This window comes from Pogoniulus pusillus, chromosome 20 (genome assembly GCF_015220805.1).
Source record: "Pogoniulus pusillus isolate bPogPus1 chromosome 20, bPogPus1.pri, whole genome shotgun sequence".
NCBI classification, from domain to species: domain Eukaryota; kingdom Metazoa; phylum Chordata; class Aves; order Piciformes; family Lybiidae; genus Pogoniulus; species Pogoniulus pusillus.
The window spans coordinates 22,397,116-22,411,667 of NC_087283.1; the positions used below are offsets into that span (position 1 = coordinate 22,397,116).

The window sequence follows — 14,552 nt, forward strand, 5'->3', positions numbered from 1 at the left end:
TGGGGAAGGACTGCAGGGGCTGATGGAATGAGCTGGGATCACAGAACCAGGCAGGGCTGGAAGGGAGCACAAGGAGCAGGCAGTGCCAACCCCTGCCATGCCCAGGGACACCCTACCCTAGAGCAGGCTGCACACAGCCTCAGCCAGCCTGGCCTCAAACACCTCCAGCCATGGGGCCTCAACCCCCTCCCTGGGCAACCCATTCCAGCCTCTCACCACTCTCCTGCTCAGCAACTTCCTCCTCACCTCCAGGCTGAATGGGATGGAAGGGACCCTGGGATCATCCAGTGCCATGGGCAGGGACACCTCCCACCAGCCCAAGGTGCTCATCCAACCTGGCCTGGAACATCTCCAGGGAGGGGGCAGCCAGAGCCAACCTGGGCAAATGAACTCCTGGAGGCTGCCTTGGAGCAATGAGCTCAGCAGTGCTGTGCACCAGCACAGGCACAGGGGAGCAGCTGCAAGGCAGCTCCATGGAGAAGGACCTGGGAGTGCTGGAGGGACAAGAAACTGCCCTGGGGGCCCACAAGGCCAGTAGGGTCCTGGGGTGCATTCAGAGGAGTGTGGCCTGCAGGCAAAGGAGAGGGTCCTGAGCCTTTACTCTGCCCTGGTGAGAGCAGATCTGCAGTCCTAGCCCCAGGTCTGGGTTTCTGCCCAGCTGCAGAGAGACAGAGAAGTGCTGGGGAGAGGCCAGGGCAGGCTGCAGAGCTGCTGAGGGGCCTGGAGCAGCTCTGGCAGCAGCAGAGGCTGAGAGCCCTGGGGCTGAGAGCCTGCAGCAGAGCAGCCCCAGAGGGCAGCTGAGCAGTGCCCAGCAAGGGCTGAAGGAGCTGTGGGGGGCAAGAGCCTGGGGCCAGACTCTGCTCAGTGGTGCCCAGGCACAGGCCAAGGGGCAGTGGGCACAAAGTGGCACCCAGGAGGCTCCATGTGAGCAGGAGGAGAAAGCTGTTTGGTGTGAGGCTGCTGGAGCCTGGAGCAGGCTGCCCAGAGAGGCTGTGGAGTCTCTGCAGAGCTTCCAACCCCCCCCTGGGCACTGTGCTGCTGGGCAGGCTGCTGTGGGTGCCCTGCTGGGGCAGGGAGTGGACCTGGGCTGCAGCAAGCAAAGTGTGGCCCCCAGGGCTGGGGAGGTTCTGCTGCCTTCTGCTCTGCCCTGCTGTGCCCACAGCTGCACTGCTGTGCCCAGCTCTGGGCTGCCCAGGGCCAGAGGCAGGGACCTGCTGGAGACACCCAGGGCAGGCTGGGAGGATGCTGAAGGGCCTGGAGCATCTCTGCTGTGGAGGAAGGCAGAGATCCATCCCGCAGGTGCCTCCAGTTGCTGAAAGCTCTTTTTTCCTCCCTCACCTCTTTCTCTCTCTTCATCCCTTTGCTGATCTGAGCTCCTCTCATCCTTTCCTCTGCCTACCTGGCACCTGGCAGGGAGAGATAAGTGGAGGTGTCCTGGCAGGGCTTCAGGAGGCAGGCAGCTTTCAGCTGGCTCCACAGTGCCTTTGTGAGAGCAGCATGGCCAAGAGCATCCTCCCTGCCCTTGTGTGCCTGCAGCACTCAGGCAGCTGAGGAGCTGAAGGGGCTTGAAAGGCAGAGAGGCTGCCCCAGGCCTGCCCTGGGGAGGGCTTAGGCTTGGAGAGGGAATTGCCAGTTCAGAGCTGCTGAAGGGCAGAGGCTCCCCTGAGAGCTGCTGCAGGTTGTTTGCTCTGCCTTGGGTGGGCTTTGGGCTTAGTGTCACAGGAAGAAGCCTTCCTCCAGTGAGGGAGGGGAGAGGATGGCACTGAGCACCCCCAGGGAGGTTGTGCATGTCCAAGAGAGTGAGGGTGAGGAGGCACTGGCACAGGCTGCCCAGGGAGGGTGTGGAGTACAGGAGCACAGAATGGGATTGGAAGGTTGGAAGAGAGCTCCAAGCTTGTCCAGGCCAACCTAGCACCCAGCCCTGGGCAAGCAGAGCATGGCACTGAGTGCCAACCTAGCACCCAGCCCTGGGCAAGCAGAGCATGGCACTGAGTGCCAACCTAGCACCCAGCCCTGGGCAAGCAGAGCATGGCACTGAGTGCCAACCTAGCACCCAGCCCTGGGCAAGCAGAGCATGGCACTGAGTGCCAACCTAGCACCCAGCCCTGGGCAAGCAGAGCGTGGCTCTGAGTGCCAACCTAGCACCCAGCCCTGGGCAAGCAGAGCATGGCACTGAGTGCCAAACTAGCACCCAGCCCTGAGCAGCCAGAGCATGGCACTGAGTGCCAACCTAGCACCCAGCCCTGGGCAAGCAGAGCATGGCACTGAGTGCCAACCTAGCACCCAGCCCTGAGCAGCCAGAGCATGGCACTGAGTGCCAACCTAGCACCCAGCCCTGGGCAAGCAGAGTGCCAACCTAGCACCCAGCCCTGGGCAAGCAGAGCATGGCACTGAGTGCCAACCTAGCACCCAGCCCTGGGCAAGCAGAGCATGGCACTGAGTGCCAACATAGCACCCAGCCTTGGGCAAGCAGAGCATGGCTCTGAGTGCCAACCTAGCACCCAGCCCTGGGCAAGCAGAGCATGGCACTGAGTGCCAACCTAGCACCCAGCCCTGGGCAAGCAGAGCATGGCACTGAGTGCCAACCTAGCACCCAGCCCTGGGCAAGCAGAGCATGGCACTGAGTGCCAACCTAGCACCCAGCCCTGGGCAAGCAGAGTGCCAACCTAGCACCAAGCCCTGGGAAAGCAGAGCATGGCTCTGAGTGCCAACCTAGCACCCAGCCCTGCCCAAGGAGACCATGGTGGGTGGGCACCAAAAAGGCTTTGGCAAAGCAAGAGGCTGAGCTGTGGGGCTGGGGAGGGAGAGGGCAGGGCTGGGGAATGCCCTGGAGGGCAGCACAGGAATGCCTGAGTGCCAGCAGGGTGGGCTTGGGAGGGATCTCTGGAGGTCACCCAGCCTGGCACCCCCAGCAGCCTGCCCAGCAGCACAGTGCCCAGGGGGGGTTGGAAGCTCTGCAGAGACTCCACAGCCTCTCTGGGCAGCCTGCTCCAGGCTCCAGCAGCCTCACACCAAACAGCTTTCTCCTGCTGCTCACATGGAGCCTCCTGGGTGCCACTTTGTGCCCTCTGCCCCTTGGCCTGTGCCTGGGCACCACTGAGCAGAGTCTGGCCCCAGGCTCTTGCCCCCCACAGCTCCTTCAGCCCTTGCTGGGCACTGCTCAGCTGCCCTCTGGGGCTGCTCTGCTGCAGGCTCTCAGCCCCAGGGCTCTCAGCCTCTGCTGCTCCCAGAGCTGCTCCAGGCCCCTCAGCAGCTCTGCAGCCTGCCCTGGGCTCCTCCAGCAGTTCCTTGCTTGGCCTGTCCCTGGGCACCTCCATCCTGGCACCTCCATCCTGGCACCTCTATCCTGGCACCCACCCCTCAGGTCTTTGCAGCCACTGTTCAGGTCCCCTCTCAGCCTTCTCCTCTCCACACTACCCAGCCCCAGGGCTCTCAGCCTTCCTCCACAGCAGAGATGCTCCAGGCCCTTCAGCATCCTCCCAGCCTGCCCTGGGTGTCTCCAGCAGGTCCCTGTCCCTGGGCAGCCCAGAGCTGGGCACAGCAGTGCAGCTGTGGGCACAGCAGGGCAGAGCAGAGGGCAGCAGAACCTCCCCAGCCCTGGGGGCCACACTTTGCTTGCTGCAGCCCAGGGCACCACTGTCCCTCGTGCCCAGCAGGGCACACTGCTGTGCCAGGCAGGACTTTGCTGTGCCCCAGCACTCCCCAGTGCCTTCCCCGTGCTGGGTCAGCTGTGTGGTTATCCAAGGAGCTGAGAGCAGTGAGGAGAAGAGGTCAGGGCAGCAAGTGAGTGGTAAGAGGCAGAGCTGTTAGCAGCTCATCACCGAGGAGCTGCAGCAGGCAACGACTCCAGGCTCAGCTCCAACCGCTTTAGCCCTGCCAGAGAGGGGCACAGGGGGTGGATGCAGTGCCCATGCTGCGTGTCTGGAGGTGCTCCCTGCAGCAGGCATGCTGGGCACTTGGGTCACCTTCCTCCTGCTGACTGCCAGGCAGCTGTGGGGGCTCTGCCAGGCAGCAGAGGGTGAGGGCTTTGCTCTGCTGGGGCTGTCTGGGTGGCTGCCACTTGCAGCTCCTGCCTCAGAGCAGGGCAGACAGGAACCTGCTGAGGAGATCTCACAAGAGATGAGGCCTGAGGAAGATTCACTCTGGTATGGGTCAGGAGCTGGCTGGAGGGCTGGGTACAGAGTGGTGGTGAATGGTGCCACATGCAGCTGGCAGCTGGCACCAGTGCTGTGCCCCAGGGAGCAGTGCTGGGCACAGACCTGTGCAGTCTCTTCAGTGATGCTCTGGAGCAGGGCACTGAGTCCAGCAGCAGTGAGGCTGCAGATGGCAGCAAGCCAGGAGCAGCTGTGGAGCTGTTGGAGGGCAGCAGAGCCCTGCAGAGGGCCCTGGGCAGGCTGCATGGGTGGGCAGAGGCCAAGGGGATGAGAGTGAAGAAGGCCAAGGGCAGGTTGTGCACTTTGGCCACAGCAGCCCCAAGCAGCAGTGCAGGCTGGGGCCAGAGGGGCTGAGAGCAGGCAGGCAGAGAGGGCCCTGGGGGTGCTGTGAGAGAGCAGCTGCAGAGGAGACAGCAGTGCCCAGGTGGGCAGCAGAGCCAGTGGCATCTGGGCTGGCTGAGGAGCAGTGTGGGCAGCAGGAGAAGGGAGGTTCTTGTGCCCCTGTGCCCAGCCCTGCTCAGGCCAGCCCTGGAGTGCTGTGTGCAGCTGTGGGCTCCTGAATTGCAGAGAGCTGCTGAGGTGCTGGAAGGTGCTGAGAGAAGGGCAGCAAGGCTGGGGAGGGGCCTGGAGCACAGCCCTGTGAGGAGAGGCTGAGGGAGCTGGGGGGGGGTGCAGGCTGCAGCAGAGGAGGCTCAGGGCAGAGCTGATTGCTGCCTGCAGCTGCCTGCAGGGAGGCTGTAGCCAGGTGGGGTTGGGCTCTGCTGCCAGGCAGGCAGCAGCAGCAGAAGGGGCCCCAGGCTGAAGCTGTGTCAGGGCAGGTGTGGGCTGGCTGTGAGGAGGAAGCTGCTGGCAGAGAGAGTGATTGGCACTGGCATGGGCTGCCCAGGGAGGTGGTGGAGTGGCCGTGGCTGGAGGGGTTGGAGGCAAGGCTGGCTGGGCCCTGAGTGCCATGGTGTGGTTGTTTGGGCAGGGCTGGGTGCGAGGTTGGCACTGAGTGCCATGGTGTGGTTGGTTGGGCAGGGCTGGGTGCTGGGTTGGCACTGAGTGCCATGGTGTGGTTGTTTGGGCAGGGCTGGGTGCTAGGTTGGCACTGAGTGCCATGGTGTGGTTGGTTGGGCAGGGCTGGGTGCTGGGTTGGCACTGAGTGCCATGGTGTGGTTGTTTGGGCAGGGCTGGGTGCTGGGTTGGGCTGGGTGAGCCTCGACCTCTCTTCCATCCAGCTTTGTTCTCTGATTCTCTGATCTGGGCTGGTGGGGCATAGGGGTTGGCTCTGCTCTGCACCTTGCCAGCCCCATGGCAGTGGTGCTGCAGGAGGGAAGGGTTGCCAAGGTGCCAGGGACTGCTCATGGCTGGCAGCTGGGGCTGGTGCTGGCTGCAGCCTGCTGAGGCTGTTCCTTCCCCTGCAGGATTACTGCCACCAGCTGCTCTGTGTCACCGAGGGGGACAGGTTCACTGTGCCCATCCGAGCTGTGGGTGCCAAGGCTGCCCTGGACTTGCCCCAGCAGCTGAACTTCTCCCTCTGCCCAGTCAAGCACAGCACCCAGAGGACTCTGCTGCTGCGCAACGTGGGTGAGCAGCAGGCACAGTACAGCATCAGCACCCAGAGGTGAGAGCTCAGCACCAGCCTCTGCACTGCACTGCACTGCTGGGGCAGCAGCAGGCAGCAGCCACAGCACCTGCCTGTGCCCAGGGAGGTTCCTCTCTCCCTCTGCTCTGCCCTAGGCAGGTGTAGAGGGTGAGGAGGAATGGAGTGAGGCTGGAGCAGGGCAGAGCTCAGAGCTGCAGTGCAACACCTGCAGGGGAGCTGCAGGCAGGCTGGGGAGGGACTGCTCAGAAGGGGCTGTGGGCACAGGCTGAGGGCAATGGTTTGGAGCTGGAGCAGGGCAGAGTTAGGTTGGGCATCAGGAGGGAGTTGTGCCCAGGGAGGGTGGGGAGAGCCTGGCACAGGCTGCCCAGGGAGGTGCTTGAGGCCACATCCCTGGAGACATCCAGGCTCAGGCTGGCTGTGTCCCTGTGCAGCCTGCTCTGGCTGGAGCTGTCCCTGCTGCCTGCAGGGGGGTTGGACAGGATGCCCTTGGAGGGTCCCTTCCAGCCCAGTGCCAGCTGTGGAGCTGTGATACCTGGAGAAGCTTTCAGCAGAGTTCTCCTCCCTGTCTGGGAGGCCCTAACAGGGCTGAGGAGAACCTCCTGAGGCTCAGCAAGGCCAAGGGCAATGTCCTGCACCACCTCTGGATATCAGCCCAGGCAGGGGGTGAGGAGATTGAGAGCAGCCCTGCAGAGGAGGCTTTGGGGGTGCTGGGTGGGGAGAGGCTGGGCAGGAGGCAGCAGTGGGCACTGGCAGCACAGAAGGCCAGGGGCAGCCTGGGCTGCATCCACAGCAGTGTGGGCAGAGGTGGAGAGAGGAGATCCTGCCCCTCTGCTCTGCTCTGGGGAGAGCTCAGCTGCAGGGCTGGGGCAGATGTGGGGACTTCAGCACAGGAGAGACCTGAACCAGCTGGAGAGGGTCCAGAGGAGGCCACAGAGATGCTCAGAGGCTGGAGAAGCTCTGCTGTGGGCACAGGCTGGCAGGGTTGGGGCTGTGCAGCCTGGAGGGGAGAAGGCTGCAGGGGGAGCTCAGAGCTGCAGTTCAGTACCTGCAGGGGAGCTGCAGGCAGAGTGGGGAGGGACTGCTCAGAAGGGGCTGTGGGCACAGGCTGAGGGCAATGGCTTGGAGCTGGAGCAGGGCAGAGTTAGGTTGGGCATCAGGAGGGAGTTGTGCCCAGGAAGGGTGGGGAGAGCCTGGCACAGGCTGCCCAGGGAGATGCTTGAGGCTCTGTCGATGGAGACCTCCAGGCTCAGCCTGGCTGTGTCCCTGCAGGCAGCTTCGAGGTGTCCCTGCTGCCTGCAGGGGGATGAGCTGCCCTTGGAGGGTCCCCTCCAGCCCAGTGCCAGCTGTGGAGCTTATCTGGGGAAGCTTTCAGCAGAGTTCTCCTCCCTGCCTGGGGGGGCCCCAGCAGGAGCTCAGCATTTATCAGCAGCGGCAGTGAGCCCCCAGCTGAATGTCACCAATTGTGCTGAGTGCCTCAGGTCACAGCTTGGTGCTTCATTCTTATCTCAGGACACCTCAAGCCTGGACGTGGGTGAGTGATTTTCCTGTCCTGGAGAGCCTCAAGTGTAGGTCTGAGAGCTGTGGCTTGGGTGCTAGGAGAAAGGAGTGGCAGTGCCAGCCTTGCAGAGTGGCATTCAGCACTGCTTCAGGCTCAGGGCTCTCTCAGCCTCTGCTCTTGACCTATTGAGAGGTTAAGCAGCTGAAGCTGAGTGTGAGCTTCAACCTCTGTGTTAAAGCCACTCCTGATATCCCAGAATAGCTCTGGGTGTGGAGGGGAACAGGCACATGCAGAGGCACAGGACAGGACTGCTCTCTGCAGCTCCTTGGCAGGAGGCTGGGGTGAGGTGGGGACCACAGCTGGCACTGGGCTGGAAGGGACCCTCCGAGGGCATCCTCTGCAACCCCCTGCAGGTAGCAGGGACAGCTCCAGCCAGAGCAGGCTGCACAGGGACACAGCCAGGCTGAGCCTGGATGCCTGCAGGGATGAGGCCTCAAGCACCTCCCTGGGCAGCCTGTGCCAGGCTCTGCCCACCCTCCCTGGGCACAACTCCCTCCTGATGCCAACCTAACTCTGCCCTGCTCCACTTCCAAACTATTCCCTCTCATCCTGTACAAGCTCTTGCCCAGAGTCCCTCCCCAGCTCCCCTGCAGCCCCTTCAGGCACTGCAAGGCTGCTCTCAGCTCTCCCTGCAGCCTTCTCCTCCCCAGGCTGCACAGCCCCAACTCTGCCAGCCTGTGCCCACAGCAGAGCTTCTCCAGCAGCCTCTCAGCCTCTCGGTGGCCTCCTCTGGCCCCTGCCCAGCAGCTCCAGGCCCTTCCTGTGCTGGGTTCCCAGAGCTGGAGGCAGTGCTGCAGGGGAGGGCTGAGCAGAGCAGATTGGAGGGGCAGAATCCCCTCCCTGTGCTGCTGCTCTGCCTGCTCTGGCTGCAGCCAGCACACAGCTGGCTCTGGGCTGCAGCCACCAGTGCTGCCTGCTGGGCACTTGGGCACCCCCTGACCCCCCCAAGGCCTTCTGCTGCAGGCTGCTCTGCAGCCACTGCTCAGCCAGCCTGGCTCTGTGCTGGGCACTGCCCTGTCCCAGCTGCTCAGCCAGCCTGGCTCTGTGCTGGGCACTGCCCTGCCCCAGCTGCTCCCCAGCCTGGCTCTGTGCTGGGCACTGCCCTGCCCCAGCTGCTCCCCAGCCTGGCTCTGTGCTGGGCACTGCCCTGTCCCAGCTGCTCAGCCAGCCTGGCTCTGTGCTGGGCACTGCCCTGCCCCAGCTGCTCCCCAGCCTGGCTCTGTGCTGGGCACTGCCCTGCCCCAGCTGCTCAACCAGCCTGGCTCTGTGCTGGGCACTGCCCTGCCCCAGCTGCTCTCCAGCCTGGCTCTGTGCTGGGCACTGCCCTGCCCCAGCTGCTCACCAGCCTGGCTCTGTGCTGGGCACTGCCCTGCCCCAGCTGCAGGACCTTGCCTTTGGCCTTGCTCAACTCCCTGAGCTTGGCTTGGGCTCAGCTCTGCAGCCTGCCCAGGCCCCTCTGGCTGCATCCTTCCCTCCAGCTGCCAGCCTCACCACACAGCTTGGTGCCACCTGCAACCTTGCTGGGGCTGCCTCACTCCCAGTGCCCACTGACCTACCTCTGAGGGGCACCACTGCCTCCTTTGGACCCTGGGAGGTTGACCCCACCTCTGGAGCCCTGTGACCAGTGCTGGCTGCTGGGCACTTGGGCACCCTCTGACCCCCCAGAGCCTTCTCTTTGCAGATGACAGCAGGCTGAGGGGGGCTGCTGGAGGGCCTGGAGGCTGCAGAGGCTGCATCAGTGGGCTGGAGGCAGTAGGAGGAGGCTCAGCAGGGCAAACTGTCAGGTCCTGCCTCTGGGGCATAATAACCCCAGGAGTGCTCCAGGCCTGGGCCAGAGTGGCTGGTGGTGGAGAAGGCCCTGGGGGTGCTGGGTGGCAGCAGCTGAAGAGGAGCCAGGGGGTGCCCAGGTGGGCAAGAAGGGCAGCAGCAGCCTGGGCTGGATCAGCAGTGGTGTGGGCAGCAGGAGCAGGGCAGGGATTGTGCCCCTGGGCTGGCACTGGGCAGACCACACCTCAAATTTGGGCTCTCCACCCAAGAAGGACACAGAGGAGCTGGAGAAGACCTAGACAAGGGCAATGAGCTGGAAGGGTCTGGAGCAGAGGGCTGGGGAGGGGCAGCTGAGGGAGCTGGGGGTGTGCAGTGTGGGGCAGAGGAGGCTGAGGCAGAGCTCATTGCTCTGTGCAGCTCCCTGAGAGGAGGCTGCAGCCAGCTGGGGCTGGGCTCTGCTGCCAGGGGGCAAGTGATGGGACAAGAGGCAGTGGCCTCCAGCTGCCCCAGGGCAGGCTCAGGTTGGCCATGAGGACAATTTCTTCCCCTTGACAGTTGCCAAGGCCTGGCCCAGGCTGCCCAGGGCAGAGGTGGAGTCCTCAGCCCTGGGGGGGTTCCAGAGATGTGGTGCTGAGGGCCATGGGCTGGTGGTGTCCTGGGCACTGCTGGGTGAGGGCTTGGGCCTGCCCTGGAGGGTCTCTCCCAGCCACAGGTTCTGCTGGGATTTGTTTGCTCCTTGCTGGCAGAAGGCAGCTGAAGAGCTCTGCCAGCCTAGCACCCAGCCCTGCCCAGCCAACCACACCATGGCACTCAGTGCCAGCCTAGCACCCAGCCCTGCCCAACCAACCACACCATGGCACTCAGTGCCAACCTAGCACCCAGCCCTGCCCAACCAACCACACCATGGCACTCAGTGCCCAACCTAGCACCCAGCCCTGCCCAAACAACCACACCATGGCACTCAGTGCCAGCCTAGCACCCAGCCCTGCCCAAACAACCACACCATGGCACTCAGTGCCCAACCTAGCACCCAGCCCTGCCCAACCAACCACACCATGGCACTCAGTGCCAACCTAGCACCCAGCCCTGCACAAACAACCACACCATGGCACTCAGTGCCAACCTAGCATCCAGCCCTGCCCAACCAACCACACCATGGCACTCAGTGCCCAGCCAGCCTTGGCTCCAACCCCTCCAGCCACGGCCACTCCACCACCTCCCTGGGCAGCCCATGCCAGTGCCAATCACTCTCTCTGCCAGCAGCTTCCTCCTCACAGCCAGCCCACACCTGCCCTGACACAGCTTCAGCCTGGGGCCCCTTCTGCTGCTGCTGCCTGCCTGGCACCAGAGCCCAACCCCACCTGGCTACAGCCTCCCTGCAGGCAGCTGCAGGCAGCAATCAGCTCTGCCCTGAGCCTCCTCTGCTGCAGCCTGCACCCCCCCAGCTCCCTCAGCCTCTCCTCACAGGGCTGTGCTCCAGGCCCCTCCCCAGCCTTGCTGCCCTTCTCTCAGCACCTTCCAGCACCTCAGCAGCTCTCTGCAATTCAGGAGCCCACAGCTGGACACAGCACTCCAGGGCTGGCCTGAGCAGGGCTGGGCACAGGGGCACAAGAACCTCCCTTCTCCTGCTGCCCACACTGCTCCTCAGCCAGCCCAGGATGCCACTGGCTCTGCTGCCCACCTGGGCACACTGCTGCCTCCTCTGCAGCTGCTCTCTCACAGCACCCCCAGGGCCCTCTCTGCCTGCCTGCTCTCAGCCCCTCTGGCCCCAGCCTGCACTGCTGCTTGGGGCTGCTGTGGCCAAAGTGCACAACCTGCCCTTGGCCTTCTTCACTCTCATCCCCTTGGCCTCTGCCCACCCATGCAGCCTGCCCAGGTCCCTCTGCAGGGCTCTGCTGCCCTCCAACAGCTCCACAGCTGCTCCTGGCTTGCTGCCACCTGCAGCCTCACTGCTGCTGGACTCAGTGCCCTGCTCCAGAGCATCACTGAAGAGACTGCACAGGCCTGTGCCCTGCACTGCTCCCTGGGGCACAGCACTGGTGCCAGCTGCCAGCTGCATGTGGCACCATTCACCACCACTGCCTGTGCCCAGCCCTCCAGCCACTTCCTGATTCATACCAGGGTGACTCTGCCCCAGCCAGGAGCTGCCAGCTGTGCCAGGAGCTGCCAGCTGTGCCAGGAGCTGCCAGCTGTGCCAGGAGCTGCCCGTGGCAGAGGTGCCAAAGGCTTTGCTGCACTCCAGGCAGGCTCCATGCACACTCAGCAGGCAGGAAGCTGATCCTAAGGGCAGCTCAGCTTGCTCAGGCAGGCCCTGCCCCTCCTAACCCCTGCTAGGATCTCTGCCCACACTTAGCAGGTGGCACAGGTGGCACAATGTCCCCTCTGCTGTCTGTGCCAGGATGTCTGCCAGCAAAGGCAGAGCTGCTGCATCCCAGCAGCAAGGACTCAGCTGCTGCCCGAGCCCTGAGCTCTCCTTTTGTCTCCTGCAGCCCCTTCTCTGCTGCCCCCTCCCTGGGAGCCCTCGGGGCTGGTGAAGCTGTGCAGGTGACTGTGGAGTTCCTGCCCCTGCAGACAGGAGAGCACCGAGGGGCCCTGACCCTGCACTCTGACACAGGTGGGTGCTGGGCACTGCCTGGCAGCAGCTCTCTCTTGTCCTTCCCAGCAGTGCCCTCGCTGGGCACAATCCTGCCTAGGAGCCTGGCATGGGTTGGGTTGTGAAGGGACTTCAGAGCTCAGCCAGTGCCAACCTCCCTGCTGGAGGCAAAGGGCACCTCCTATCAGCACAGGCTGCTCAGGGCCTCATCCTGCCTGGCACTGAGCACCTCCAGGGAGGTTGTGGAGCACAGAAGCACAGAATGGGATCAAAGATCACAGCAAAGATCCCATTCTGTGCTCCACAGCATCCCTGGCAGCCTGTGCCAGACTCTCCCCACCCTCACTGTGTCTCTGTGCTCCACAGCCTCCCTGGGCAGCCTGTGCCAGGCTCTGCCCACCCTTACTGTGCTTCTGTGCTCCACAGCCTCCCTGGGCAGCCTGTGCCAGGCTCTGCCCACCCTCACTGTGTCTCTGTGCTCCACAGCCTCCCTGGGCACCCTGTGCCAGGCTCTGCCCACCCTTACTGTGCTTCTGTGCTCCACAACCTCCCTGGGCAACCTGTGCCAGGCTCTCCCCACCCTCACTGTGTCTCTGTGCTCCACAGCCTCCCTGGGCACCCTGTGCCAGGCTCTGCCCACCCTTACTGTGCTTCTGTGCTCCACAGCCTCCCTGGGCAGCCTGTGCCAGGCTCTGCCCACCCTTACTGTGCTTCTGTGCTCCACAGCCTCCCTGGGCAGCCTGTGCCAGGCTCTGCCCACCCTTACTGTGCTTCTGTGCTCCACAGCCTCCCTGGGCAGCCTGTGCCAGGCTCTGCCCACCCTTACTGTGCTTCTGTGCTCCACAGCCTCTTTGGGCAGCCTGTGCCAGGCTCTGCCCACCCTCACTGCCAACAATTCCTTCCTCCTCTCCCCTCTCCCAGCTCAGAGCCATTGTCCCTCCTCCTGGCACTGCCAGCCCTTGCCCAAAGTCCCTTTCCAGGTCCCTCCCAGCCCCTGGCATTCAATGATTGGTGCCCTGCTTGCTCCTCTCTTGCCTCCACAGCTCACAGGAGGGCTGAGAGCTGCTGAGCAGCAGGGGGAAAGGTTTGAAGCTGAAGGAGAGGAGATTTGGGCTGGATGTGAGGGAGGAGTCCTGCAGCATGAGGGTGCTGAGCCTCTGGAGCAGGTTGCCTGTGGCTGTCTCCTCCCTGGGGCTGGTTTAGGGCCAGGTTGGGTGAGGTTTGGGCTGGGTCTGAGGGAGGAGTCCTGCAGCATGAGGGTGCTGAGCCTCTGGAGCAGGTTGCTCAGGGCTGTCTGCTCCTTGGGGCTGGTTTGAGGCCAGGTTGGGTGAGGTTTGGGCTGGATGTGAGGGAGGAGTCCTGCAGCATGAGGGTGCTGAGCCTCTGGAGCAGGTTGCTCAGGGCTGTCTCCTCCCTGGGGCTGGTTTAGGGCCAGGTTGGGTGAGGTTTGGGCTGGATGTGAGGGAGGAGTTCTGCAGCATGAGGGTGCTGAGCCTCTGGAGCAGGTTGCCTGTGGCTGTCTGCTCCTTGGGGCTGGTTTAGGGCCAGGTTGGGTGAGGTTTGGGCTGGATGTGAGGGAGGAGTCCTGCAGCATGAGGGTGCTGAGCCTCTGGAGCAGGTTGCTCAGGGCTGTCTGCTCCTTGGGGCTGGTTTAGGGCCAGGTTGGGTGAGGTTTGGGCTGGATGTGAGGGAGGAGCTCTGCAGCATGAGGGTGCTGAGCCTCTGGAGCAGGTTGCCTGTGGCTGTCTCCTCCCTGGGGCTGGTTTGAGGCCAGGTTGGGTGAGGTTTGGGCTGGATCTGAGGGAGGAGCTCTGCAGCATGAGGGTGCTGAGCCTCTGGAGCAGGTTGCCTGTGGCTGTCTCCTCCCTGGGGCTGGTTTAGGGCCAGGTTGGGTGAGGTTTGGGCTGGGTCTGAGGGAGGAGTCCTGCAGCATGAGGGTGCTGAGCCTCTGGAGCAGGTTGCTCAGGGCTGTCTGCTCCCTGGGGCTGGTTTGAGGCCAGGTTGGGTGAGGTTTGGGCTGGATGTGAGGGAGGAGTTCTGCAGCATGAGGGTGCTGAGCCTCTGGAGCAGGTTGCTCAGGGCTGTCTGCTCCTTGGGGCTGGTTTAGGGCCAGGTTGGGTGAGGTTTGGGCTGGATGTGAGGGAGGAGTCCTGCAGCATGAGGGTGCTGAGCCTCTGGAGCAGGTTGCCTGTGGCTGTCTCCTCCCTGGGGCTGGTTTGAGGCCAGGTCCCTCTGAGAGGTGTCCCTGCCCATGGCAGGGGTTGCAGTGGATGATCTCTGGGGTCCCTTCCAGCCTGAGCTGCTCTCTGACTCTCTGCTTCCCCCTCCAGAGGTGCCCTCAGCCCCCACCCTGCTGGCATTCTGTGTCTGTGGTGCCCCTCTCCTGGCAGGTCAGGCTTGGCCACAGCTTGTCTGCTCCACCAGCACTGCCAGCCCTGATGTGTGCTGAGGTGCCCTCAGCCCTGGGTGCCCTTGGGGCAGAGCTGCCCTCTCATTAGCCTCCTGTCCTTCTGCATCAGGCAGCAGCTGCTGGGGCACAGAGCTGCAGCTGGCAGAGGGCTTCGTTTGCTCAGCAGCCTGCTGGGGCTGGCTCTGCAGGCTGGCAGAGGGAAGGCTCCTGCCTGCTGTGCCCGGGGGGCATCTTCCAGCCAGCCAGGTACCAGCTGCATCCTGACTGCAGCAGCAATTATGATGCCAACCAGCCCAGGGCACCCTGGATGCCATTCAGCAGCTGCTGGGGACTTTGCTGCCCTGCCCAGCACCTCCTGCCAGGCTCCCTCCTGTGCCCTGCCCAGCACCTCCTGCCAGGCTCCCTCCTGTGCCCTGCCCAGCTCATCCTGCCAGGCTCCTTCCTGTGCCCTTCCCAGCTCATCCTGCCAGGCTCCCTCCTGT

At 63.8% G+C, this 14,552-nt stretch overlaps 1 protein-coding gene across 1 annotated transcript in view; it reads left to right on the forward strand.

The window, feature by feature from the left end:
• The window catches only part of HYDIN (HYDIN axonemal central pair apparatus protein), a 197,935-nt gene that overhangs the window by 39,849 nt on the left and 143,534 nt on the right, over window positions 1–14,552 (forward strand). The window contains 3 exon segments of the mRNA XM_064159820.1: window positions 5,561–5,760; window positions 11,557–11,681; window positions 14,259–14,316. Coding sequence (XP_064015890.1) covers window positions 5,561–5,760; window positions 11,557–11,681; window positions 14,259–14,316 — 383 coding nt within the window.